The 27987-nt window shown below is 48.9% G+C and overlaps 2 protein-coding genes and 1 long non-coding RNA gene across 5 annotated transcripts; 1 reads left to right on the plus strand and 2 right to left on the minus strand.

Moving 5' to 3' along the window:
- Nucleotides 1-81: 81 nt before the first annotated feature.
- Nucleotides 82-8613, plus strand: CUNH6orf201 (chromosome unknown C6orf201 homolog). Its single transcript, XM_040249877.1, has 2 exons — nt 82-274; nt 7924-8613. The coding sequence occupies exons 1-2, from the start codon at nt 82-84 to the stop codon at nt 8124-8126; spliced, it is 396 nt and encodes a 131-aa protein (XP_040105811.1). The 3' UTR covers nt 8127-8613.
- A 568-nt stretch (nt 8614-9181) lies between these two features.
- On the minus strand, nt 9182-26948 carry ECI2 (enoyl-CoA delta isomerase 2). Of its 3 annotated transcripts, none has more exons than XM_040249380.1 (11): nt 26837-26948; nt 25655-25796; nt 23466-23619; nt 21039-21137; nt 20640-20828; nt 20349-20418; nt 16997-17099; nt 16172-16292; nt 11504-11593; nt 10046-10189; nt 9182-9460 (listed from the first exon to the last, which is right to left on the minus strand). In XM_040249380.1, the coding sequence occupies exons 3-11, from the start codon at nt 23571-23573 to the stop codon at nt 9305-9307; spliced, it is 1080 nt and encodes a 359-aa protein (XP_040105314.1). In that variant the 5' UTR covers nt 23574-23619; nt 25655-25796; nt 26837-26948; the 3' UTR covers nt 9182-9304. The 3 variants fall into 3 exon arrangements, with proteins under 3 accessions (XP_040105314.1, XP_040105315.1, XP_040105313.1); XM_040249381.1 differs by having other exon boundaries at nt 25723-25796; nt 26837-26910; XM_040249379.1 differs by lacking the exon at nt 25655-25796 and having other exon boundaries at nt 26837-26917.
- Nucleotides 22756-22965, minus strand: LOC120869972. The gene is made up of 2 exons (XR_005722686.1): nt 22936-22965; nt 22756-22878 (listed from the first exon to the last, which is right to left on the minus strand). It is a non-coding gene; the product is annotated as an uncharacterized LOC120869972 (long non-coding RNA).
- Nucleotides 26949-27987: the final 1039 nt, after the last annotated feature.

Consider the following 27987-nt stretch of genomic DNA (forward strand, 5'->3'; position numbering starts at 1 on the left):
GGAGAGCCTGGAGCGAGCCGCTGCCAGGGCCTCCCCGCCTCCGCTCTCCTTCTGCTCTTCTCCATAACTCAGAGGGTCATCATGGGGACAGCCAGGAACAGCCAAGTGGAGCTGAAACTCCCGCTCCTCGTGAAGCCTAAGACCCCGAAAAACTACAGCCACCCTGAGGTTCTCCGTCACACCTTTGAGACTCTGTCCAACCTTCACAAGCTGCTTCCCAATCATCTGATGGAGCTGCTCCACTCCTGCAAGAGTGAGGAGGACAAGAAAAAGTGTACGTGGGCGGAGGGCAGGCGCCAGCTCTTTGGGAAGCCTGTGCTTTATCGTGGTCCCCACGCCCCTTCTGTAGTCACGCGTGCGTGTGTGCTAAGCCGCTTCAGTCACCTTTTGTGACCCTATGGACCATGGCCCGCCAGGTTCCTCTGTCCGTGGGATTCTCCAGCAGGAATGCTGGAGTGGGTTGCCTCGCCCTCCTGCAGGGGACCTTCCCGACCCGGGGATGGAACCATCTCCTGCGTTACAGGCGGGTTTTCTACCACTAATGCCACTGGGAAGACCCTCAGGTCACGAGTGAGAACCTAGTCCTGCAGAGCAGGTGTGGTTCATGCCTGAGACCTCGACCGCTTCCATCCTTCGTGCTGTGGGGCCACGTGCTCAGAGCTCACGCGCGGTTCACCTACACACTGCCTTTCCCAGCGCTGCCTCCTGCTCTTTTGTGAATCTGGAAAGACGGGAAGGGGCCTAAGTGACAAATACCAACCAGTGAATGTACAAGTTCATTCCTAGATCTGTTTTTAAGCTTAGTGGGATAACTTCCCAGTTAAAGGTCAGGCTTTGAAGTGTATTACTCGGCTCTGTTTCCTACCCCTTCTTCTTTCTTTTTCCAGGCTTGCACCACCCTGGAGGAACACTGTTTTCCCCCAGCCCTTACAGGCTTTGCAGTGTGGAGTTGCTGCCCCTCCTGGATCAGTCAGTTCAGTTCAGTTCAGTTCAGTTCAGTCGCTCAGTCGTGTCCGATTCTTTGCGACCCCATGAATTGCAGCACACTAGGCCTCCCTGTCCATCACCATCTCCCGGAGTTCACTCAGACTCACGTCCATCCGGTCCGTGATGCCATCCAGCCATCTCATCCTTGGTCGTCCCATTCTCCTCCTGCCCCCAATCCCTCCCAGCATCAGAGTCTTTTCCAATGAATCAACTCTTCCCATGAGGTGGCCAAAGTACTGGAGTTTCAGCTTTAGCATCATTCCTTCCAAAGAAATCCCAGGGTTGATCTCCTTCAGAATGGACTGGTTGGATCTCCTCGCAGTCCAAGGGACTCTCAAGAGTCTTCTCCAACACCACAGTTCAAAAGCATCAATTCTTCGGCGCTCAGCCTTCTTCACAGTCCAACTCTCACATCCATACATGACCACAGGAAAAACCATAGCCTTGACTAGACAGACCTTAGTCAGCAAAATAATGTCTCTGCTTTTGAATATACTATCTAGGTTGATCATAACTTTTCTTCCAAGGAGTAAGCGTCTTTTAATTTCATGGCTGCAGTCACCATCTGCAGTGATTTTGGAGCCCCCCAAAATAAAGTCTGACACTGTTTCCACTGTTTCCCCATCTATTTCCCATGAAGTGATGGGACCGGATGCCATGATCTTCGTTTTCTGAATGTTGAGCTTTAAGCCAACTTTTTCGCTCTCCTCTTTCACTTTCATCAAGAGGCTTTTTAGCTCCTCTTCACTTTCTGCCATAAGGGTGGTGTCATCTGCATATCTGAGGTTATTGATATTTCTCCCGGCAGTCTTGATTCCAGCTTGTGTTTCTTCCAGCCCAGCGTTTCTCATGATGTACTCTGCATAGAAGTTAAATAAGCAGGGTGACAGTATACAGCCTTGACATACTCCTTTTCCTATTTGGAACCAGTCTGTTGTTCCATGTCCAGTTCTAACTGTTGCTTCCTGACCTGAATACAGATTTCTCAAGAGGCAGGTTAGGTGGTCTGGTATTCCCATCTCTTTCAGAATTTTCCACAGTTTACTGTGATCCACACAGTCCAAGGCTTTGGCATAGTCAATAAAGCAGAAATAGATGTTTTTCTGGAACTCTCTTGCTTTTTCCATGATCCAGCAGATGTTGGCAATTTGATCTCTGGTTCCTCTGTCTTTTCTAAAACCAGCTTGAACATCAGGGAGTTCACGGTTCACGTATTGCTGAAGCCTGGCTTGGAGAATTTTGAGCATTACTTTACTAGCATGTGAGATGAGTGCAATTGTGCGGTAGTTTGAGCATTCTTTTGCGTTGCCTTTCTTTGGAATTGGCATGAAAACTGACCTTTTGCAGTCCTGTGGCCACTGCTGAGTTTTCCAAATTTGCTGGCATATTGAGTGCAGCACTTTCACAGCATCATCTTTCAGGATTTGAAACAGCTCAACTGGAATTCCATCACCTCCACTAGCCTTGTTCATAGTGATGCTTTCTAAGGCCCACTTGAGTTCACATTCCAAGATGTCTGGCTCTAGATTAGTGATCACACCATCATGATTATCTGGGTCGTGAAGATCTTTTTTGTATAGTTCTTCCGTGTATTCTTGCCACCTCTTAATATCTTCTGCTTCTGTTAGGTCCATACCATTTCTGTCCTTTATCAAGCCCATCTTTGCAAGAAATGTTCCCTTGGTATCTCTAATTTTCTTGAAGAGATCGCTAGTCTTTCCCATTCTGTTGTTTTCCTCTATTTCTTTGCATTGATAGCTGAAGAAGGCTTTCTTATCTCTTCTTCCTATTCTTTGGAACTCTGCATTCAGATGCGTATATCTTTCCTTTTCTCCTTTGCTTTTCGCCTCTCTCCTTTTCACAGCTATTTGTAAGGCTTCCCCAGACAGCCATTTTGCTTTTTTGCATTTCTTTTCCATGGGGATGGTCTTGATCCCTGTCTCCTGTACAATGTCATGAACCTCATTCCATAGTTCATCAGGCACTCTGTCTATCAGATCTAGGCCCTTAAATCTATTTCTCACTTCCACTGTAGTCAGGGAGGGTGATAAGTGGACTGATGTGCAGAGTTGGGTGGAGCCTGCCTCCTGTGTTGTTCGAGCTCAGGTGAAGGGCAGAGGTAGATGGCAGCCACTGGCCCCAAGGGGCTCAGGGAGTGAAGCGGCAGCTGCCACACTGATGAAGACACAAGTCCTGGGTGGGAAGGCGGGTATCGGGCTGATGATTTTAGAACACAATGGCTGATTTGGGTATTTGTCTTCTGGTGGTGGTGGCTTAGTTGCTAAGTCATGTCCGACTCTTGTGACCCCATGGACAGAAGCCTGCCAGGCTCCTCTGTCCGTGGGATTCTCCAGGCAAGAGTATTGGAGTGGGTTGCCATTTCTTTCTCCAGGGGATCTTTCCAAGCCAGGAATCGAACCTGGGTCTCCTGCATTTTGCCTCCTGATTAATCCCTAATCCCTGAACCTACAGTATTGTGAATCAATCCCAAGATCCAAGTTATATTAAAGATTACATAACAATCAAGAAAAGTGTAAGTGCCTCATAGAATAGACAGACATTATACACTGGCAATTCACAAGATGAAATACAAACCACCAATAGACATGAGAGGTGTTCAAACAGTCTGGTAATCAAGGAAGTAACAGAAAACCAAGGAGGGGTTTTTCCCTGCGGTCTTGTGGCTAAGACTCCAAGCTCCCAGTGTGGGGGGCCTGGGTTCAGCCCTTGGTCCGGGAACTCGATCCCACATGCCACAGCTGAAATTTTGCGGGCTGCAGATAAAGATCCTGCTTGCAGCGACAAAGATGCAAGCTCTTCCATGCTGCAACTGAGACTCAGTGCAGCCAAAGAAAGAAAGAAATATTTTTAAAAAGATAAACTGAGGAGATATTTTTAAGCCATCAGAGGGGTCAAATTTTGTAAGATCAATAATGATAAACACGTGGTGAAATTAATACCCTCACAACTGATGGTATGTTCATTGCTTCCGGGTTTTTCGAAGGTAATCTGAAAGTCTTTGTCAAAGTTTAAAATGTATGTTGCTGGCTTACTGAAGGAATTGAACTCAGTAAAGAGTAATCAGAGTGTCCTGGGACTGCCAGAATGTAGACCCACACACTTGGGGGTTAAAGCAACAAATGTATGGTCTCATGGCCTGGAGGCTGGAAGTCCAGAGCCAGAGTGTCAGCAGGCTCTGAAGCAGCTGGGAGAGGATTCTTCCTTGCCTCTTCCTGGTCTCTTGAGTTTGCTGGGAATCCTTGGTGTTCCTCGATTTACAGATACATCACTCGACTCTCTGCCTCCGTTGTCACAGGAGTGTCTGCACATGTGACATCCGTCTCCTCCGTGCGCGTCTGACTTCCTAAAAGGAGCGCCATACTGGATTAAGAACTTGCTCTGCTCCAGAACAGGGCTTCCCGGGTGGTGCTAGCAGTAAAGGACCTGCCTTCCAATCCAGGGGACGCAAGAGATTCGGGTTCAACCTCCGGAGTAGGAAATGGCAACCCGGTCCAAGATTCTCGCCTGCAGAATCCCCAGGGACAGAGGGGTCTGGCGGGCTGCAGTCCCTGGGGTCGAACAGAGCTGTACAGGATGAGTGACTTGGCATACACACTGCTCCAGTATGAGCTCATCTTAACTGCATCTGCAGGTTATTTCCGAGAGAGGCCACATCCGGGGATACTGGGGCTTAGGAGACGCTACAGTCCCCAGCACTACAGCACCTCTGCCTAAAGAAATCCTCACGTGCCTAAAAGAATGCTTAGCTTTTTCTTACATAGATAAGTTTGCTGTTCATAGTTGGGTATCTGGCGCCACTGGATGCTTTTCAGACCTTGTGGGCTTAGAACAAAACTGAGCCAACAGAAAATCCGCATTTTAACATCCTGTTAGATGTGCATGTCCTTCAACTTAGCAATTCCACTTCTGCTTACTGACCTAGAGAAATACTGGCCCACCCTGCAGACAGATGCAAGAACAAAGGTGTGTGTTGAAACACTGTTTATAAAGGTGAAAAGTTCTAAAAAGCCTATTATCATTCAACAACAGAATGGTTAAACAGACAGATTCATACTGTGAAATACTGTTAAGACAGTCGATACTAACATATTTACAAAACACACTGCAGAGTTTTAATAACAATGATTCCATTTTTGCCAAAAGAAGACTGTAGATTCATAGATGGAAATATGTACATAACTGTTTAGAAAAGGGTTCTAGAAGGAGACACAGCAAATTCGGGATGGTGGCAGGATAGCGATGAGAGGAAGGAAGAGGTTCCTTTGACTGTTGCTGACTTGTACTAAAAGGCCCGCCCAGTATTTCTCCAGCTAAGATGGGTTTATTCAGTATCCACGGAGAAGTGCAAATCAGCAAACCACAAGGAAGTCACCACATGGCAAGGACAGGGGAACGCTTTTACGGAAGGTAAAGGAAGTTGGGAGGGAAACACAAAAGGAGTGAACAAACCGGCTGAGTCCTGCGGGGGGAGGGGGGCGGGTCTTTCTTCTTCCGGTTTGGGCTCCGCTGTGGACACAGGGCTGAGAGCGCCCCCTGCTGGTCTCCTGGCTCTTGAGGCGTCTGTTCATTGATTTTCTGCACTGTGTACACCGCTTCCCTGGAGAAGGCGATGGCAGCCCACTCCAGCTCTCTTGCTGGAAACTCCCATGGACTGAGGAGCCTGGTAGGCTGCAGTCCATGGGGTCGCGAAGAGTCGGACACGACTGAGCGACTTCACTTTCACGCATTGGAGAAGGCAATGGCAACCCACTCCAGTGTTCTTGCCTGGAGAATCCCAGGGACCAGGGAGCCCGGTGGGCTGCTGTCTATGGGGTCGCAGAGAGTCAGACACGCCTGAAGCGACTTGGCGGCAGCAGCAGCATACTGCTTCCCTGGTGGCTCAGACAGTACAGAATCTGCCTGCGACTCGGGAGCCCTGGGTTCCATCCCTGGGTTGGAAAGATCCCCTGGAGAAGGGAAAGGCTACCCACTCCAGTATTCTGGCCTGGAGAATCCCATGGACAGAGGAGCCTGCCAGGCTACAGTCCATGGGGTTGCAAAGAGTCGGACGTGACTGAGCGACTTTCACTCGCTATATTGAAGTTGTTTCATTTTATTTTAATGGAAGTCTTTCCATGCATCTTTAATTTTTGTAATTAAAATTCAGTTTTAAAATTGAAAATGCAGTGAGCGTTTATGTGAGGTTGGAGAATGGGTTTTGATTTCTCAATGATATTCCAGTTATATGTTGTTTGTTCTAGCCTTCCAGTGTCGACACGAACAGGTGTTGGCACGCCTTTACAGCTGGTGGTGATCCTGCCATGTACGCTGCGGTCCCCTGAATCACCAACAGATTTGAAATCCTGACAATCAAGCAAACCCTGCGCTCTTGCTGTTGGGCAGGGGGAGCCTGAGGGAGGCTGGACGGCCCAGCTGTGTCGTTATGGGGCTCAGGAACCACCGTGAGAACCCTGGCCTTCGCCCGCAGGCAGGAGCCCCATACTCAGGCCTGCTCTTGAGTTACTTGGTGTGATTTTCTGGCCTCTAAGGATGAAGCTGATCACTGTCATTATACCATTTAGTTCACTTAGTCTGGATGAGGCAATGTTCCTGGGGGTCTCTACCAATTACCCTGCCCGGTAAGGACCTTCAGGGATCCAGCCGGTGGCATAACGGGGGCTGGATGAGCTCTGAGCTAATTCCGAGCCTGATGCAGGGCTGCCCCGAATCTCTTGAGGCTCACTCAGCTCCTCTTCCTGCAGCAGCTGTGTGACAGCTTCTTCTCGATGCTCCTGAATGGGTTGCAGAGATGCTCGGAGCACGGGCTACCAACTGGCTTTTGCTTCTCAACGTGTTACCAGTTGGCAAAGAGATAAAAAGCCTGCCCTGCAAGATAACTCAGCTCTGTCAGTAAATGACGTGCATTTTAACTGACTTCCCTTCTCCCTCCCTCTTTTTTTTTGGAGGGAGAGAGATGGTTTTGATGAAGGAAGGAAGCGGTGTCCTGGAACACGTTCTGACACAAGTTCTGTCTCACTGCCGACGGGCGATCTGATTGTGGGCCATCCGTGTGAAGCAGCGCGTGTGCCGTCAGGGCAGTGTGTGGTTACTATCACTGAAGCATTTGCCCTTTGAGAATCACAGATCACACCAGAGACCCTCAGTGCCTGCCCTGTGCAATCCTTCACTCTCTGCTTGCTGGGCGTCTCTCAGACGTCCAGGCCCAGGCTAAGGTCTAAATGCTGCTCACTGGTATTTTTGGAATGAAGAAATGGCAGAGCTAAGTAGCAACTAAATGGCATGAATAGCTGTTCTCAAACCAAAGCCACGTGACTCTTCGCAAGCAGAGATGGGAAGGAATGGAGTTACTCAAATGCTCGCTGCACCCGGGCTTTCCTGAGGGCTCACATGGTGAAGAATCTGCCGGCTGGAGAAGGAAATGGCAGCCCACTCCAGTACTCTTGCCTGAAGAAGCCCTTGGACAGAGGAGCCTGGGGGGCTACAGTCCACGGGGTCGCAGAGTTGGACAGGACTGAGCGACTGACACACAAAATGGAGGAGATACTTGCTGGCAAGACGGTACACTTATCTGTTCTCGAATCTCCTGCAGGAAGCAGGATGGGGCAAGCAGGATGGGTTCCCACCCCACCCCCCACCCCTTCTGGAAGTCTTAGGGCCTTAGTGCCTGCCACAGTTGGCCTCGGGCAAATAAAAGACAAAGTTGTTTACTGGCAAAAAAAAAAAAAAATCTGCCTGTAGTGCAGGAAACCTGGGTTCAATCCCGGGACTGAGGAGATTCCCTGGAGAAGGGAATGGCAACCCACTTCAGTATTCTGGACGGAGGAGCCTGGCGGGCTACAGTCTGGGGGCGGGGGGGCGGGGTGTCGCAGAGTTGGAAACAGCTGAGGGACTAACACTAATTTATTCTATTACTAGGTGAGAATTCTGAATTCTCTGGCTTAGAAAGGATCTTGGAAAGACATCAATTTCCAAGAGAGATTAATCTGACCCCCAAACCAAGCAGTATGCCCCTGTGGAGAAGGAGACAAAACAACAGCACCAATCAAGGGTGGAAGAAATGCCGCCTGTGGACCAAAAGCACAAAGGAGCCTCCGACGTCGACCATAGTCGTCAGGTAGGTGGCTAGCTTTGTCCCGGGCGGGCCTGTTTAGAGACGTTACAGAATGACCACGAACCCGATGCCTTCGCTAAAAAATGTCTTGAAGTCGTCTCTGGCGTATGTGGTTGAGTGTGAAAACAAGCTCTGCTCAGCGTAAAACACGAGGCGCCTTTTCACCCCCTGCTGCACCCAGCGTCTGTAGGTGTGCTCAGAGACGGAGCAGGCGTGTGGGATCCCCGTGGGCTGCCACATTCCAGGTCGGGGAGCAGAGACCGAGTTGGGCTGGAGTGGGATTCTAGGGACCCAGGCACTGAGCTGCAGGGCTTTTATGCTGCATAGGTCAGGAAGCACCAGCCCGCCCCAACAACACGGCCAGGGACCCAGGGTGCAACCCTGAGTGGCAGAGCCGTGCCTTTATTCCTAGTCTGATGGATTCCTTCTTTTTCACGTAAGCGCGCACAGCTATACATTTTCCCACTCAGCACCAATTTTCCTGTGCCCCATAAGTTGTGTTTTTATTAGATTGCAAGGACAGTGAAGGCAGCTTTCAGCTGTGTTTTTTATAGGGGACCATCTTAAATGAGAATGAAGACGGGACAATACATGAGGAAATAACCACTGATACGGAATATCATGTTCCTGGGAAATGGTCTGATTCTCCACGTCTTTTCGGCAGATGACAGGGGTGGAACGAAACTAAGATTCTAATTGACCCTCTGATAGTCCTGCTTCTTTCTGTTCATTCCTGTCAGGTGGCTGAAAAAGAACATGCGACCCACCGAAGACCTTGCCTCGGTCACTCAGAGGTTGTCGGTGTTTGGGCCGATCGAGTCGGTGACCCTGTGTGGACGGCAGAGCGCTGTGGTGGTTTTCAAACACGTGGTCTCGGCGTGCAACGCAGTGAGCGCATTTCAGAGCAGGGCGCCAGGCAGCCTGTTCCAGTGTGCCTGGCAGCAGCCGTTCATGTCCAGAGAGCTGACACTGCCCCCGACCAAGGGCCCACAGAAGTTCCCCAAGCGCGTTTGACATCATTTGTTTTCCATCAAGGCTCCAGCACAATACAATCATAGCAACTGGTATTTAAGCACTGAAAGAAGGCACAGCGAGCTTCATTGGGCTCAGGGGCTGACAAGTGGCAGCAGCGGTCCAACGCTTCCCTGGAGGTGCCCGGCTGCCGCTGCCGCTGCTGCGTGGCCGTCAGAGCTTCGTCTTTCTGGACAGGAAGCTTGCGATGGCGTTCGTGCACTCGGCTGACAGCCACCTCTCCCTCAGGACGTTGCACTCTTCCGCGTTGACCACGTGCAACTTCTCTCTCTCCCCGCTTCTGATGATCTGCTTGGAAATTCTCAAGGCCTGAAAAGTCAAAACCGACAGTTAGCTGAAGAAGTATTCTAAGAGGAGTTAGGATCATTCTAGAATTCCGATGATCGTGTGGCTCCGTTGTTCCTTTGATCCTGTGACACCTTATAAGGAAGACAGGGCTTCTCGAACGTTCGTGTGTGCACACGTCACCTTGGCAGGTGTGGGGCGGGCCCTGTGACCGCACACTTCTGGCTCTAGGACTGCATTCTGAGCAGCGAGGATATGAGAGAGTCGCTCACCGGCGGGCACGTGTGGAAGTACAAGCGTCCCGGAGAAGCTAACCTATCTGCCTGCTCACCTGGGTTCGAGGCCAGAAGTCCCAGCAGAGGCGGCTGATCAGCCTCCTCAAAGTCATGCCCAGGAAGAACCGCCCCTCTGTCTCCACAGCCCAGAAGTGGAACGGCCATTTGGTAAGTTTCGTAAAAAGTCAGTATTTCTAACGTTATTATGGTTACTTTTAATATCAGATTTACAAGTGCTCAGAGCAAGCGAAGCTGTCTTGTTTTTTAATTGCCTATTTAAGGCAAACGGTTCTTGCAAGTAAAACAAACAAACAAACATATCCCAAATACTAACATTTGGGGGGAGCTTTGAATATGCTTTCAGCCTGGCCCAAACTTCTTTCTGAAAAGTGCTGTCAGGAAAAACTTCGGTAACGAGTCCTTGGGCACAGGCTTCCTGGGCCGTTAACTTCTTCCCAAAAAGGAGCATCTCTGCGGCCTGGAATGAGAAGCAATGTTAGGATGTGACTTCAGTGAAGAAAGGCTCAGTAACTCAGAGTGAGCTGCCCTCAGCAGACACGTGGCCATTTCCTTTGGTCTTTGAGATCGCCAGCATTTCTCCTGAAGGGAGAAATCGATGACCCCACAGGCAATGCTGTGCAGGCTGTGTGCTGAGACCGTCAGGCTTTCGAGAAGGCGTGTGGAGTGTGCTGCTTCTGGTGTGTCTATGTTGGGGAGGTAAGAGCTGGGGCCTGGAGCAGAAATGCCAGAAATTGGGTCTACGACAGACGGCAGCTATGATTTCTTACAACAAACAATTACAACAACAAAAAAATGACAGCTCATGGTCACAGAGAATGACAACCGGCTTTTAGAAACAGCAACGGTCAAAATTCCCTTCCCTGGAAATTCACACAGTGGTCTGGCTCTGGGAGACCCGCCCAGGGAGTCAGATGAGCTCTAATTAACTGGAGGAAGGTGATGAAGACTAACGTTCAGGTTCTAACAAAACTGGGGTCACCGAGTGGGTATCTTTCTCTGTTCTTCAAAGACTGTTCCATAGCCAAATGCTCTAAGCCTTCGAGTTGGGTCTGCCCGACTTTTCAAGTTCAAATCTGTGTAACACTTCAGGGAATGTGTCGGAAGAAAGAGATTTAAAAGGGGGATTCCTCAGTGGCCTAGTGGTTAGGATTCTGGGCTTTCTCTGTCGTGGCCCAGGTTCAATTCCTGCTTGGGAAACTGAGATCCTGCAAGCCGTGCGGCATGGCCAAAAAAAAAAAAAAAAAAAACCCACTTAAAAAAAATCCACATTTTTTTCCATGGAAATCTGACAGCAACAGGCAGAGGTCCATCCCTACTCCTCTCTCAGATCTCAGAGGATGTCTGCCAAGCCTCTCCCACCCCTGGTGCCCCGCCCTGTCACGCTACCCTTGGGGTCCTGCACACAGACGGTGGGCACTGAGGCTTCCACCACCACAAGGACAGGCCGGAGCAGCCACAGGCCCCTGGGTGCCCACCCTGCCCTGAGCAGACTGGAGAGAAGGCCAAAGAGGCCAGGGCAGCTCCGGGCGCAGGGGCATCCAGCTCAGTGTGACCCGCTGTCTGCGGAGCGGCAGACCGAGTGCCAACTCCCTCCACACGAGACCCTCCCCACGGCCCGGCTCCTCTCTTTAAAACTCTCGGATCCGTGGGGCAGATCATATGCTTCTGTGTTGTCCCTATTATCTATTATCGAGGGAAAGAACAGGGAGTACGGGACAGCTTTTGGAGTGGAGAGACATTAACGTTTATTTTTAAGGCTTCTGAAACCTACCTTACTTGAGCCCATTATCTTGGGGAAAGTGTAAGAGGAACAGCCTTCCGGACTCTGGCCCAGCTGACTGAACGGGGTGTGAAAGGTTGCCTTTTTGGAGAGAAAAAGAGAAAAGAAAATCATCTTTTCACATGTGATTTCAAAAACATCGCCATCTGTTTGTGTCCTCCTTACATGCTTAATTGAAGCACTTTATCATGTCACAGGCAGACCTCACTCCACTGACCTTTTGCTTTGCTGTGCTTCACAGACACTGCTTTTTTCTTTTTTAAAAAATAAATTGAAGATTTGTGGCACCTCTGTATCAAGCAGGTCTATCCATGCCATTTTCCCAACAGTGCTATTTTCAAATTAAAACGTTTTTAAAACATTTAAAAATAGCTCATGGTTTTTTAGACACAATGCTATTTGCACACTCAACAGACTATACTATAATGTAAACATAACTTCTCAAAGCACTGGGAAATCAAAAAATTCCTTTGACTCACTTTATTGTGATATTTGCTTTATCCCAGTGTCTTGAAGTGGACCCACGATATCTTCAAAGTGTGCCCATATACACACAAATTGACTCTCTGAACATACACAGTTTGATGAGTTTTAAACAAATGTATAGTTATGTAGCCACTACCATAGTCAAGATATAGAATATTTCTATTGCCTGTAGTGGTAACGAACTTGCCTGCAGGAGGCATAAGAGACAAAGGCCCGATCCCTGGGTGGGGAAGATCCCCCTGGAGAAGGGCATGGCGCCGACTCCAGTGTTCTTGCCTGGAGAATCCCGTGGACAGAGGGGCCTGGTGGGCCACAGTCCACAAGGTCGCAGAGCCAGACTGAGCACACAGCCTCAGGTTCCTCGTGCCCTTCCGCAGTCAGCCGGTTCCTCTTATCCCTGAGCCACCACCGATCCGGGCTCTGTTCCTACAGTTTTGCCCTTTCTCAAATGTGTATAAACGGAATCATACATCCTGTACCCTCTTCTCCTTTTTCAGGCCTCTGTCCTTAGCAGAAAGCTCCTGAGTCTCCACGTTGCTGTCCCTTGTACCAAGATTTTGTTCCTTCTTATTTCTGAGCGGTATTGCACTGGATGGGTGTGTCAGGGTCCATTCATCCATTCACCACTTGAAGCCGCTGTGGCATTTCCCGGATTCTAGATATTGTAAGCTTATGATGAATGTCCATTTTCAACTCTCTTGGGTAAATACCCAGGCGTGCAATTGCTGGGCTGTGTGGCAAACGTGTGGTTTAACTCTCTAAGAAGTTGCCAGACTGTTTCCAGAGAGGCTGCACCCTTTAACAATGCCGCCAGCAGTGTAAGTTCCAAATGCTCCACGTTCTCCCTAAACCTTGTCATCATCATCAGTCTTTTCAATTTTGCCCGTTCTCATAGGGGTATCGTGGTGTCTTGGTGTGGTTTTAATCTCTTGGTGGCTCAGCGGTGAAGAATTCACCTACAATGCGGGAGACCTGGGTTCGACCCCTGGGTCGGGAAGATCTCCTAGAGATGGAAAGGGCAACCCACTCCAGTATTCTTGCCTGGGAAATCCCATGGACACAGGAGCCTGGCGGGCTACAGTCCACGGGGTCACAAAAGCGTCACACATGACCGAGCAAGTAAACAACAATAACTAATGACACTGAGCATCTTCTCATGTGTTTATCAGCTATTTAGTGCCTTCTTGGGTGAAGTTAACTTGCAATACTTTGCCCACTATTTTTAAGTTGGCTTGGTTATCTTTTTATTATTGAGCTGTAAGAGTTCTTTACATGTTCTGTTTACAAATCCTCTTCTTAATGGTGTCTTTCTCATATTTTTAAGAGCCATTTATACTTTCTTTTCTGTGAGCCGTATTATTCCTCTCCAGCTTGCGTTTCTATATTACGTTGTTGATCCATCACTTTACTGATTCATTTTTAAAACTATACTAGCAAGGTTAGCCTCTATTGCTGTTTTCTCAATTGTCTTGATTTTGCCCCAGAGGTTTTTGATTGGCTTTAAATACCCAAAACTACTTTAATATTGGTTATTTAGGCTACAGAGCTAGTCAGTTATTCAACTACAATAACTGTGTTTTCCTAGATGTCAGAAATATTTTTGTGTTTCTTGATGAATGAAAAGTTCTTAGGAAATTAACTTATAATTGACAATTCTGTAAACAGCATATTTAGACTTCATTTTCCATAATCAGACATGGCTGAGGTTTTTTTCAATGAATACTGTTAGAAGATAAAAACATATGATGTGTGACAATACAAATCAAAATAATAAAACTATAAAGAAAAGAGATATTAAAGTCACCTGCCTTCTCTTTTGCCCCCCAAAGAAAGCCTTTTGGAGAATATGTGCTGAGAAGGAAGGAACATAATCAGAAAACAAAGAAGGAGGCAACCCTGGAAAGCGCCACAAACAGGTACCTGGAAAGCTAAAGATCCGCTGCATTTAACTCACTTATAAACATTACTAGAAGCAACACTGAGCTAACTGTCAGAAATAAGGACAATAGAGGTAGAGACGGTTAGACGGCGTCAGGCTGCCTGGTGACCCTGGAGCTTCCTGACCTCTGTGCCACGGTTTTCTCATCTGTGAAATGGGGATGAGGGCCCCTGCCTCACGGGGCCGTTACTATGGGCACTTACTGAACACGTGTAATGGGCATCAGCAGAGTGTCTCCTGTGGACTGACCACTTAATTATCTAGTATTGTTATGACGTCCACCTTTTCATGAGCTCAAAGAGGAAATGTCCTGTTTGCTGATGGAGACACTAATAGACAGGCATGACCTACGTCCATAATAAAGAATAATTGGTTATATGGGTTAAATGTTAACCCACATTTAATATGGTATACAGTCAAGAAGCCAGGAATGAACAGATCCAGGAATGAACAGATCCTATAAAATCAATTCCTCTCCACAGCTTCTTTCTTCTGTGTCTTTCTCTGATTTGAAATTGAATCTTGGTTAATTCAGTTGGGTGAACTCTCAGCAGTGGTCACTCTTTGTCAAATATCTTACTGTGGGCCCAAGCTGTCAGCATATATAATGCACACACATTTCCCTCTGATTTCAATTTTAATTTAAGTTGTATCATAAGATGGAGTCCTGGGAATCTTTAAAAAAAGATGGTGCCCGTGACAATCATTTGGAATCTAGTGGGAGAATAAGATGCAGATATGACACTGTTTGGCTTTCAAGTCCTACAGAAAGAGACCGCCAACTTCAGGTCAGGAGCTTCTGCTCTCACCCTGCTCCAAGCAGCTCAACTGATGGGTCATTTAACACACAGAATGGGACTGAAGACTGTGAATTTCTGCCTTTGGGCAGAAAGTTCTACCTACAAAGGTTAGGTAGCCAAGTGTCTAGAATTGCACTTGCTATTTTTACGAGGAAATTATTAATAAGTATTAGATCTGACAATATGCCCAATCAGATTGAAAGGAATCCAGTCAAAGATGGAGCAGGGAGTAAAGGACCCTTATAAATGGCCCTGTTACTGGAGAAGGTACCTCCAACAAAACCAGGAATCTCTTCAGCGGCAAAAACCAACTGTTCCCTGCAAGGATACGTGTACGTCAGCAAATTTCATTGCCACAAAAGCAAGAGTCACTCTAAGACTCTGATAACCCTAAGAGGTGGTTATTAATTAATTCTACAGGAGAAGTTCTAGGGTCAAAGTGCTAAGATAAAGGTTTATCACATCTTTGTTTATAAGGGAAAAACTAGACATGCTAGGGTTTCCGTGTCAGGGACTGGTTAAATCAGGTAAGCTAAATAACCCAAATGTTAGCACTGCTCATCTCTGAGTGGGGAGAGGAGTGATTTTATTTAAAAAAAATGTTTAGCATTTATCTGCCTGGCCACAGCAGGTTTAGTGGTGGCACGCAGGCTCTGCACTGTGGCACGAGGGGTCTTTAGCTGTGGCATGCAAACTCTTGCTTGGCACGTGGGGTCCAGTTCCCTGACCAAGGGTGGACCTGGGCCCCCTGCATTGCCAGCGTGGGGTCTTCGCCACTGGACCACTAGGGAAGTCCCAAGAAGTGATTTTTAAATCAATTGTTTTCCTTGTACTTTTCCATATTTTCCAAATTTTTATTTTCTGCTATGACATACATTACTACTACAGTAGTAACTGAAGTGCAAATCTCTGTAATTCAACGGTGAGCATGAGGCAGTAACTTCTCTGGGCTTCGGTTTTATTATCTGCTAAGGGGGAGTGAAAGCAGATACCGCCTGAAAGTCCTTTCTTAGTCTAGATTTCTAGATTCCAGGGTTCATTTACACTGAAAAAAAAAAAAAGATCAAATAACTCACTTGCATAACCTTCAAAGCTGCTCTTTTTTTTTTTTTTCACCCGTGCTTGCAAGTCTGAAGGTCTCCCGACTATTTTAGAGCAAGATTGAATGAGTCTTGCGTCAAAGGGTGAGAATAAACAGAACCAAAAGGGCTGGGACAGTGCTCGAGACAACACTGGTGTTTAGGAAAATTCAGGTTAATAGTGAAGGAAGAATAAAGCATGTCAAGGAAGACTAATTCTTTGGGGAAAATGTAACTTTCATCCCTTCTAACCCCGACTGCATGCCCTCTGTTTACTATCGGCAACGCCAAAGCAGCCTTTGGAGGAGCGTGTCTTCACCAGCCTGACATCACTCGCTTCTGCCGGCGGACTTACCCGGTCGGTCGCGTACACGACGTCAAACAGCCCGAGGACGGTGACGGAGATCCCCACGGCCGGACCATTGACCACGGCCACCAGAGGCTTCGGGAAGTCTATGAAACAGTTGACGAAATCCCTGCAGACACGGAAGTAGACAAGCGTGTTGAGCTGTTCGCAAGCAGCTTCGCCGAGGTACAAGCAGGGCCGGGGTCCGGAACGCGCTTCTCTGGGCGGGCGGGGGACGTTTCCACCTCCGGGCACTCCCCCAGCCTGCAGCCTGCGATGCACCCGGGCCCCGTCTGCAGGGCACTGGAGGGGTGCCTGCAGGGGCCCCGGGGCCGGCCTCCAGATCCTGAGTCCTGGGCCTTCGGTCAGGGCCGTGAGCCAGCGGCCAACTCGGAGTCGGCACGGGCCGCGGGGTCCCGGCGTGCTGGGCAGCAGGGTGCTGGGCAGCAGGGTGCTGGGCAGCAGGGCCCGTCTCCAGTCCCCTGCGCGCAGCGGTCCCGGCAGCGAGGCAGCCCCAACCCGGGAGACGGCGCTCGGCTCCTCCGCCTCGGTGCGGCGGCGGCGGCGGTGCTGTCGCCAAGTCGTGACCGCCGCTGCCTCGACGCGGAGAACCGAGCGCGCGCCGGGAGCTGGCTGCCGGGCCCTGGTCGGCTCCCGTGCGGGGCGCCCAGGAGAAAGGGCGTCACCGCGAGGAGCCAGACGCCCTTCCTGACGGCGGCCGGACAAGCACGCCTGTCGGAAGTCACAGCCGACCACAGGGAACCAGGGTCTCTCTTTTCCGCAAGCTCGGACCCTGATGAACGGCGCGAGCGCCCGGGGCAGGCGGCCCCTCACCTCAGGAGGACCGCGCCGCTGCTGGCCATCTCCTCCAGCCCGCCGGGCGGCAGGTGCGTGAAGTTGGTCAGGTCGTTCCCGCTGCAGTAGTAATCCCCGCTGCCTGCGAACACAAGCCCGGCGCGCACTCAGGCGCCCGCCGGTGCCGGGCGCCGCGCTCTGCGAGAGCACCGTGCACCCGCCGCGTGCCCGCCCTCGCGGACGGCCCGCCCGGCGTTAGCGACACGCGGACACACGCAGGCAACGCGGCTGGGCCACGAAGGGACGCGAGCGCCGCGGGGGGGGCTCTGATCCCATCGGGGGCTCGGGGACGGGCTTTGGCGAGGCGGGGACGACGGCCCTGAGGCCGGAAGGCCGGACGTTGCGGGGGCGGTGGGGGGGTGGGCGGGGGACAGGGCGGGGTGTTCTCCGGAGCTGACAGCGAGTGTGAGGCTCTGGGGCGGGTCACCCGGTCACCCAGAGAGGCACCATCACAAATGGATGCCTTCAGCCTGCTCTTCTCCGTCCAAGACAGGTAAGTTAGAAGGGAAAGCAGAATTTAGGGAATCTACATGGCATGAATTAGAAAGGCAAGTTTAATCGACATAATTATAACTCTACACCTTAACAATCAAGAGTGAATTTACTTTTAATTCTTAAAATTTTAAAATTTAAACATTTATTGTTATTACTTGACCAGGTTGTGTGGCATATGGGATCTTAGTTTCCCTGACCACGGATCGAATCTGTGTGCCTGGCATTGGGACCAGGGAGGGAGTGACCACCAAGGATGTCCCTGAAGTTACTTTTTAAGTGTTTCTGGATGATATAAAAAAAAAAAATTGGCCATTTTTTTGCTTCTTAATCTTCAAGGTAGACATTTCAATATACATCTAGTATACATGAAATTTTAACAGATTCTAAAAAAAAATCAGAAAACCTGATCATCTCTGATTATAAGCTAGGAATTGATAACAGAACTGCAAAACAAACAAAAATCATTTCTGAAAACTGAAGGATCTATACAATGCTTAGATGAAAAGAATAAGAAACCAAAGTGAAGGGTATATAGAAAATAACTATGGAACAAGCACGTGAGCTAAGTCACGTCTGACTCTTTGTGACCCTTTGGACTATAGCCCACTAGGCTCCTCTGTCTATGGAGAGTCTCCAGGCAGGAATACCGGAGTGAGTTGCCATGCCCTCCTGGAGGGGATCTTCCTAATCCAGAGGTCGAACCGGTATCTCTTATGTCTCCTGCACTGGCAGGCAGGTTCTTTACCACTAGCGCCACCTGGGAAGCCCAGAGAATAAGCGCTATTTCTCAGCAATTTATCTTTCAGTTTTCTTACTTGTAAAATACTAGTAATAATGGGGCCTAATCTCATAGGGTTATTGCAAGAAAGCTTAGAAGAGTTACAAATTAAGAAAGCTACCAAACAAATTAAAATGCTTAGCCCAGTGCTCAGCAAACATAAAGTATGATACACTTATTGGCTGTTATGACCAGCTATTATCAAACTCAGCAGTTTCACTTCTACAACATGGATATCTTTGCTGAAAGATGTATGTCTGAGGATATTCCTTGCAGCATGATTTTAATAGCAAAAGACTAAGTACAATCCACCTGTTCACTGACAGAGGAATGATGAAATAAATTATGGAGTCCTGAAACTTTCATACTTTGCAGTCCTGCAGAGGAAAAGTTAGATGTGCAGGTGCTGACCGAGAACAGATTTTCAGGACATGCAGTTAGGACAGAAAGGTGGGTGTCGTATGTGTGTGTTCTGTGCTTCCTCTTCTGTTTATAAAATGAGGGGTAGGGAGAACCACAGACACACACAGGCAGTTTCTAGAAGGCTCAAGAAGAGCTGAGGTATCTTTAGGATGCAGGACTGGGGTTTTTAGTTTAGTTATATGCCATTTCATAGTCTTTGGATTTTTAAGAAACGATGTGCCTGCATTGTACGTTTAGTTTAAAAAATGTTAACTGAAAGATCAGAACCTGCTCTTCTCCTGTACCCAGCCAGTGCTGCCTCTGGGCTTTTCTAGGCAGACACGGTGGGCTGCCAGAGCATCTTCGCAGCTTCCCTGCTTCACCCTTTCTCATTAGCTGTTAGGTATCTTTCTCCTCACCTCTCTCTCACTCTCTCTCTCTCTTTCACTAAAAGTACTCTGATATAATATTATATATTTTACAAATTTCAATGAAAATTAAAATCACTCCTGGGAATTCCCTGGTGGTCCAGTGGTCAGGACTCTGTACTTTCACTGCCAAGGACTGGAGTTCAATCCCTGATTGGGGAACTAAGATCCCACAAGTTGCGTGATGCAGCCAAAAAAGAAGATAAATAAAATAAAATGACTCCTGCTTCTGCCACGCCAATACACACAGGAGTAGCTCCCACTTCCCAAGTGCCTGTATGAGCCCTGCCCTGCACTGCCTCATGTCACCATCTTGACCACTCTGCGGGGTTAGGAAGACACCGTCTTCTCCATTTAGGAAGCAGAATTCACCAGGAAGCAGAATTCACCCACAAGTAGTAAGAAGTGAAGCTGGGATTTAAACTCAAGTTGATCTGAGTCCAGAACCTTAGCCTTCACCGCTACATACATGCAAAGCCCCCACCAAGTTCAATCATCAAGTTCTCATCAGCCCAGGCCCACCAGCATCCGTATTTGCCAACCATTATCACAGTGCTGATATAATTGCTAATGTTTTATTTCTTAAACGTTTTTCTATGTGGTTAGTCTCTACAGTTACACTTTTTAATGCTTTTGCAATACACAGTCTTCAGGACGATCTGTCATGTGGTTTATTATGGTCATTTAGAGTATTTAGAATGTTTTGGGAGATTCCTGTGTCAAAGTATGTGAACATTTTACATACTGTCAAATGCTATCTTTTTAAAAGGTACCTAACACTTTTTAAAGTCATTTATGCTGCTGTCAGCTAGGGGCATTTATTCTACCGTGACCTTGTCAAAATTCAGTATAGTATAAAATTTTGCTAATTCAGACGAGCATTAATATAAAATGGTATCTCATCGTTTTTATTTGTGTTCTTGCTTATTACTCTGGTTGCATTTTCCTTGTTTCTTTGATGCCAAGACTTTCTCCTACAAACTGTCTATTCACTTTACTTACCAATTTATCTAACAGGTTTAGCGCTTTTCTTACCAAATTGTACCTGCTTTTTACATGATAAAGATATCAGTCCTATGTCTTACCATATTGTTTATGTATTTAAGAATTAGGGTATCTTAGCACTAGAAAGATGATAGAGCTTATTTATTCAATTCCCTTTCTAGGAGAAAATCCTCCCCTGCCCCCAAACAGAAATCTAATTAAGAAATCCAAGGAAATGTCTTACCCGTTAAAACAGTTATGGCTGACTCATCCTTGCTTGCAGCCTGAAGTGCAGCTATGATGTCATGATACATCTGCGTTAAAGAGGGAAGACGAGAAAGGAGAAAACTGAAAATGATCATCCCCGCCCAGTGGGTCCCCTCCACGTCGGTCTGCAAGCCCGCTCTTTGCAGAGTGCCAAACGCTTGCCTGGGCTGCATTTACAGAACCAGAAAGGACGCTGATACTCTACCGTTTTTGAGTGAAACAGAGGAGACAAGACAAGCAGGACAGACTCCCGGGCAGATGGTGTTACCTGAGTGGTGAGAGCATTTTTTTTGGTTGGACGGTTCAGCCTGATGGTGGTGATGCCGTCTTCGGAGGTCACCACCAGGCTGTCGCTTTCCAGTTGCTTCCTGTCTGCTGCAGGGGCCTCTGGGCTGGGAGACTCAGAGGAAGCACTCAGCTTGGACACCAAGTCCACGTAGTTCTGTCGGGCAGCTTCCTAAAGAGAGATGGTGATTTCAGCCCAGTTAATGAACAAGCATTTTGAGACACTTCCTGTCCTAATAAGTACACCGGGCAATGAAGGGCCTGGTTGGATATAGGGGCCTCTATCCCTAGAAGGCTCATCTTTATGTCTTAATAGGCAGAAACACCCACCTCCCTTAGGGGCACAGTAAGTGAAATAAAAGCAGGATGGGAGTCCATGTACCTTGGACAGACTGCCAAGAGCGTTCCATGCATCCCATTTGGTCTTATTGATAAAGTCCAGCATACCTGGTTTGGGCACGTTACAAGGTCCTTCAGTGGCCTATGAAAGGAGAGGGGCAATTACTGGTCAAAGGCACATGCAAACTGGACCTAAAACAGCTAAGATCCATAAAATGCACACTGGCATGATGGTGCCTTCCCCTCCCAGGTAGCTTCACAAGGCAGAGACTGATCTGAACTTTCCTCTCCCTTGCCCTCTCTTTGATGCTGCCGCTAAAAATGTACAAACAGGAGAAAAAAGACTGGAGAGCCAAAATATGCTATTACGGGTTATCAGTCCCTAAAGTTATAACTGCCTGTGTATGAACATAACGCAAGATCAGGGTTTGGGGAAATGCTTTCAAAAAACTAATTGTTCGTTAGGTTTGTACTGATGGTTCAAGCAAACAGTCTTTAAAGGAGACCAGCCAACAAACATTTAGAAAACACGGTATATCCTGAAAGCTCCTTCAAAGGCACCACTCCCCACCAATTCCTCCCAAATCTGTGGTGGTGGATGTCTGGTAAGTGAGCAACAGAGTTGCCCCCGGAGGGGGGCGGGTGTGGGGGTGGGCACCAGAGCCACCGGCCCTTAAGACACTTAATTGAAGGACATGCAGCTGGAGGGGCTAAGTGCAGTGAGTGTTTTGAGATTAAAAAATATATATGCACTCTTCTTCTCAGAAATGGCAACTTAAAACTCCATTTAATAACCATGCTCTTAATTTTCATAATATAACTAGCTAAAAGAGAAAAGAGAGAGGCTTTGAAAGACAAAGACAGTAAAGGAGGCTAAGACGCTCCGAAGAAAAAGACTTATTTCTCAAGAGTTGGCCATCAGGGATGCTAGAGGCAACACGGGCCGTAAGATTGCCCTCCACTTCTGACACATGGGTGTGAGACCAGGGGCTCCTGGAAGCGCTGACTCGGGGCAATGACCCGGAGGATGGCTCACAGGACAAACTCTCCTCCTCTCAGTTACCAGTTATTGCAGGCGGGGTGGGGAAAAGAAGTGCGGACGCAGATCAGCAAGGGAGGAGCACAGTGGTGGAGTCGAGGAGAGGTGAGTGTGACCCGCCCCCACCGGCCACTGCAGAGTCAGGATTGTGTACGAACTGGCGTGTGACACACACACAGAGTCCCGCTCACCAGGGAAGCTCATCCAGGCCTCCTCGGTGGTCAGAGTTTTCCCTGGGGCTCTGCCACTTCTGAATGACTCTCTGTAACTGCAGCCTCTGCTCCAAACCCCACGGTCACTACCTGGGGGGGCCAGTCCCCTCTAAATCCCATCCTTAGACTCTCCAGGCAAACAAAGACTCGGTCTATCATGCTTGGCATTTCAAGGGCTTAGAAATTACCTCCCAGAAGCCAAGGGCGAGGGTCAGACCCCTGTGCGGCAAGGTTAAATTCTTTAATATACACACTAGTATCAAAGCAAGAGGGGCTCACAGGGATCACAGAAAGAGAAAAAGAGAGGACACAGGAGCCCAGAGGGTCTGACTTTCTGGATAGTTTTCAGACACTGTAACTGAAAACTCAAGTTTTGAAATGTTTTTATAAAGATTTTCAAATATATGTAAGAGTAGAATATTATAATGAACTCCCAATATTCAGCCCCCAAATTCAATTAACTCTCATTTTTGCTATATTTGCTTCAACCATCCTTTTCTTTTCCATTCTGCTTAATTTTTTTAGAGAATGGCAAACACAACACCATTTTTCACTCTATGTACTTAGTATGCACTCTTAAAAAAAAAAAATCAATTTTTCTTATATAATCATGATGCTATTAAGAATAGTTCCTGCTGCTGCTGCTGCAAAGTCGCTTCAGTCGTGTCCGACTCTGCAATCCCACAGACGGCAGCCCACCAGGCTCCCCCATCCCTGGGATTCTCCAGGCAAGAACACTGGAGTGGGTTGCCAGTTCCTTCTCCAATGCATGAAAGTGAAAAGTGAAAGTGAAGTCACTCAGTCGTGTCCGACTCCTAGCGACCCCATGGACTACAGCCTACCAGGCTTCCTTGTCCATGGGATTTTCCAGGCAAGAGTACTGGAGTGGGGTGCCATCACCTTCTAGGTGTCATCTAATACTCAATCCCTATTCAAATTTCCCCAGCTATCTCAAGGCCACTCTGATGGCTGGCTGTTGCTTATTGTTTTGGTTGTATCTTTGAAGTCTCTTTTACTCCGCAGTGATCCTAAGGAGTGACTATTTGCCTTGACAGTGCTCTGAAATCTTATCTAATAAACTCTCACGCATACACTCTTTAGAGGAAAGGCAGCAACGCACCTACACACTCAGGCTGCCTTCTCAGAGCAACAGACAGCGTGTCTATCTGAGGACCCCTGTGCTCAAGATGCTTCTCTCTCAAACACCTGCGGCGCTTACCTGCTTGTAGAGTGCGTAGAGTTTCAGCTTCACCTCATTGCCCGGATCCTCCTTCAGGAGCTTCAACTGGCTCACGGCGTTGTTAAAGTCCTTCTGGCTAGTTTGCATGGCGGGGCCGCCCACGTGCAGCCCAAGGGCTGGGACCTGCAGAGGGCTGCAAACCGGCCAGAGGGTTCCTAACTGTTTCCAACTCCTCCACACCAAAACGCTACATTTCTCCAGGGATATGTTCCTTGCACTTGCCCCAGCCACCTGGCTGCGAATGGTTAGTGGTTTCCAAACTGGTCCCTAGATAAGAAATCCAGAGAGGAGCTAACTTCGGTAAGGAAGGCCCTCAGAGATAAAAGCAGCCAGAAGCCAGGGAGCCCAGTAACCTTGTCAGAGGCAGGAAGTAAGTGAGAGGCCTGGGAGGAAGCAGTGGGGCAGGAGTGCTGGGCAGGGTCTGAGGGCTGCCAAGCCTCTTGCACAACTGAAGTTGTTTTAACCCACTTGATGACGGCAAAGAGCACAAAAATGTTCCTTTTAGAAGCAAAGCTGTTTTATGAGGGACCTCCCTGGTGGTCCCATGGCTAAGATGCTGTGTTCCCAATGGAGGGACCCTGGGTCTGATCCCTAGTCAGGGAACTAGATCCCACACGGTGCAAGACCTGGTACAGCTAAAAACAAGCAAACAAAAAACAAAACAAAAAACAAAACAAACAAACAAAAAAAAAATAAAAATAAAAACAAGCAAACAAAACCGGTGAAGCAACTACGGGGAAGGGACATTCGGACTGTAAGTGCCCAGAGTTTGTGGGGATGATCTGAGTTTCAGCCTGGGAAGAGCTCCCCTCTGCTGATCTAGATAACTCTCCAAGACCTTGGGGGCACTAGTTCCTGCCATGGTGAAGGGGACTCTTATCAGTAGTGGTAAAAGCTAAACGGGGGCACCATGGAATCCACCTGTCTGGCCACCCCAGCAAATTGCTCCAGCATCGAGACACTTTTATTTTAAGACTGGCAGCTGGACATTATCTCTTGGAAAAGTGAAAGTTGCTCAGTCATGTCTGACTCTCTGCGACTCTTCAGGCCACAATACTTAAGTGGGTAGCCTTTCCCTTCTCCAGGGGGTCTTCCCAACCCACGGACTGAACCCAGGTCTTCTGCATTGTAGGTGGATTATTTTACCAGATGAATGAGCCACAGGGGAAGCCCAGCTCTTGGATGGCAAAGTCAAAACTCTTTCCTGGCTTATTAAGAGACACTATCCTGTATACTTCTGGCTTGTGAAATGATTATACTTCCCGCCAGGAACCCGTGTCAAATAGAACACTCGACAAGACAATCTCAAGCTCTGAGCATAATGGCAACCCACTCCAGTATCCCTGCCCAGAGAATCCCATGGACAGAGGAGCCTAGAGGGCCACAGTCAATGGGGTCGCAGAGTCAGACATGCACCCCACGGACAAAATGAGGATACCGAGGCCTCGGGGGTAAAGCACACAGGAAGAGCGCAGCGTCCGGAGATCCGGAAACCGCGTCTGCAGCTGAACCTGCGTCCCTCTAGCACCAAGTTTCCTGACCGACTTCGTGAGCCGTCCTGCCCAAAACCCTGTCCCCTTTCTCGTCCCCTCTGACCTCAATGCTGGGCAAACAGCGCTATGAAACCAGCCAGACGACTAAAACCACTGCTGCCGATACTATCGTTCTTGCACTAAAACTGCCGTTCTAAACAGCCCCCAAGACATGCAAACTCAGGCTATTTCTCCAGAGCAGATAAGCCCACAGACCTCCAAGCCACGGACCACCTGGCCAGAGAGTCATAAACCAGAGACATCCAATGATTACTGTCACCAGAGGATAATTAACTTCAGCTTCTTGGCTCTTCCCCCTCCCCCCCCTCAAAAAAACCCTGAGGGGGTTTCTGTGGCTGCTTCTCCCACTCCCTTGGGGTTCTGCAATACATCCTTACTTTGCTGCCAGCTCCTGCTGCTGGAACTTGGTCTTCTGCTCCAAGGGCACAAGAGCCTTTTGTTCTATGATGTAGTCACTGAACTTTAATCAGGTCAATGCCTAACTCTGCTCAGCAAACATGTGCATCCCAGCACACACACAGGTAACAGGAGGGGGGAAGGAAGGTAGCTTTTCAGAAGGAAAACTGGTTCGTGTTACAGATAGCTCTTCTTTCCTAAGAGAGGTGGAGGACCTACCTGGGGGAATCTACTTGGCCTGGACGCTAGGCTGTGAAGCACCCTGAGCAGACACACTCAGTCCTCACCTCCAGAAGTCTAAAGAGCCAGCAGCAGAGTGGGGACAGCAAGCGTGGCCAGGTAAGTCCTTTTTAAGCACACACTGTAAGCAGAGGGAAGGGGAAAACATCACAGCACAGCAGTGAGGTCACAAACAATGGATGTTCACAGCAAAGACTCGCATCTAAGACGATTAAGTTACGAAATAACCCCAAACATAACAAATTATTGCACCTCCTCTGCAGTAATGTAATTTTCAAAGAGTGAGCCCAAACTTTGAATTAATGCCATTCAGTAAAATTAGCCTTCTGGTTTTACATTAGGCTTCCCTGGTGCCTCAGTGGTAAAGAATCTGCCTGCAATGCGGGAGACCCAGGTTTGATCCCTGGGTCGGGAAGATCCCCTGGAGGAGGAAATGGCAAACCACTCCACTATTCTTGTCTGGAGAATCCAAGGACAGAGGAGCCTGGAGGGCTATAATCCATTGGGTCACAAAAGACTTAGCGACTAAAGGACACGTTTTATATTAAATAACTGAATCATTTTTCCCCCCTAAAAAGGAAAAACTCTGAATCCTACACGAATCTGGCAGCTGGCAAGTTTCAAGTAGAAAACGAACAGAAAATTTTAAATGTCAATAAAGGCCGAAGTGTGCACCCCCACCCCAAAATACGATACAAAAGTATTTATTTTAAAATCGAGTTTTAAAAACAATTACAAAGCACGACCGTTTAATACATAAACCTGGAACGTGCCTCTCCACCGAGGCGGCTGGCGCGCCGTGCGGTCTCCCCCGTCGCCTGTGAGCCCCGGGTCCGGCCTCACGTGGGCCGCCGCGCGCCCCGCCAGAAGTCACCCGGAGGATGTCCTCCTCTGGAAGGCCCGACCCGGCAGGCCGCGCACAAGCCTCCCCACCCGCCCGGCGCGGCGCCTCCGAGCCCGGCAGCGGCCGGCGGGGCGGGACCGGGCTTGGCGGGCCAGATCGCCTTCGGGCCCCGAGGACCGCGAGCGCGAGGCGGCCGCCTGACGTCACGCTCCCCGGCCAGCCCGCGTGGCCCGCGGCGGCAGGAGGAGGAGACAGGCAGCAAGCTCCCGCAAGGACGCGGCGTCCAAGTGCGGCCCTGGGCCCGGCTCAGCACGTACCTGCGGAGAAACCCGGAGTACCAGCACCTAGCGAGCCTGCCGGCCAACCCCGCCATGGCCGCCCGAGGACAAGGCGAGGCCTGACCCCATAGGTAGAAGGGAGGGCCGTGGGCGGGGCCGGGACTCAGGGGCGGGGCCGGGCTGGGGCCGGGGGCGGGGCCGGGGATGGAGCCTGACGCCATAGGTAGAAGTAGAGGCAGGGGGCGGGGCCGGGGCGCGGCTTGACGCGATGCAGTTCAGTCGCTCAGTCATGTCGGACTCTCTGCGACCTTATGAACCGCACCACGCCAGGCCTCCCTGTCCATCGCCAGCTCCCGGACTTTGCTCAAACTCATGTCCATTGAGTCAGTGATGCCATCCGACCATCTCATCCTCTGTCGTCCCCTTCTCCTGCCCCCAATCCCTCCCAGCATCGGGGTCTTTTCCAATGAGTCAGCTCTTCCATCAGGTGACCAAAGTACTGCAGTTTCAGCTTCGTCAGTCCTACCAATAAACAGACTGGTCTCCTTTAGGATGGACTGGTTGGATCTCCTTGCAGTCCAAGGGACTCTCAAGAGCCTTCTCCAACACCCCAGTTCAAAAGCATCAATTCTTTCGGCGCTCAGCTTTCTTCACAGTCCAACTCTCACATCCCTACATGACCACTGGAAAAACCATAGCCTTGACTAGACGGACATTTGTTGGCAAAGTAATGTCTCTGCTTTTCAATATGCTAGGTTGGTCATAACTTTTCTCCCAAGGAGTAAGAGTATTTTTATTTCATGGCTTCAGTCACCATCTGCAGTGATTTTGGAGCCCCAGAAAATAAGCTCTGACACCATTTCCACTGTTTCTCCAGCTATTTGCCATGAAGTGATGGGACCAGATGCCATGATCTTAGTTTTCTGAATGTTGAGTTTTAAGCCAACTTTTTCACTCTCCTCTTTCACTTTCATCAAGAGGCTCTTTAGTTCTTCTTCAATTTCTGCCATAAGGGTGGTGTCATCTGCATATCTGAGGTTATTGATATTTCTCCCAGCAATCTTGATTCCAGCTTGTGCTTCATCCAGCCCAGCGTTTCACATGATGTACTCTGCATAGAAGTTAAATAAGCAGGGTGACAACATACAGCTTTGATGTGCTCCTTTTCCTATTTGGAACCAGTCGGTCGT

This window comes from Oryx dammah, unplaced genomic scaffold, assembly GCF_014754425.2.
Source record: "Oryx dammah isolate SB20612 unplaced genomic scaffold, SCBI_Odam_1.1 HiC_scaffold_11, whole genome shotgun sequence".
NCBI classification, from domain to species: Eukaryota; Metazoa; Chordata; class Mammalia; order Artiodactyla; family Bovidae; genus Oryx; species Oryx dammah.

Excerpts from the sequence above, each read along its gene's own strand:
- CUNH6orf201 (XM_040249877.1), top strand. The coding sequence starts at position 82 with ATGGGGACAGCCAGGAACAGCCAAGTGGAGCTGAAACTCCCGCTCCTC. Across the intron at positions 275-7,923 it reads TGAGGAGGACAAGAAAAAGT|GTGAGAATTCTGAATTCTCT; the intron begins GTACGTGGGCGG and ends TTCTATTACTAG.
- ECI2 (XM_040249379.1), bottom strand. The coding sequence starts at position 26,892 with ATGGCGGGGTTGGCCGGCAGGCTCGCTAGGTGCTGGTACTCCGGGTTT. Across the intron at positions 23,620-26,836 it reads TACTCCGGGTTTCTCCGCAG|CCCTCTGCAGGTCCCAGCCC; the intron begins GTACGTGCTGAG and ends GCCGGTTTGCAG. Across the intron at positions 9,461-10,045 it reads ATTCAAAGCTCCCCCCAAAT|GCCTTGAGAATTTCCAAGCA; the intron begins GTTAGTATTTGG and ends TTGACTTTTCAG.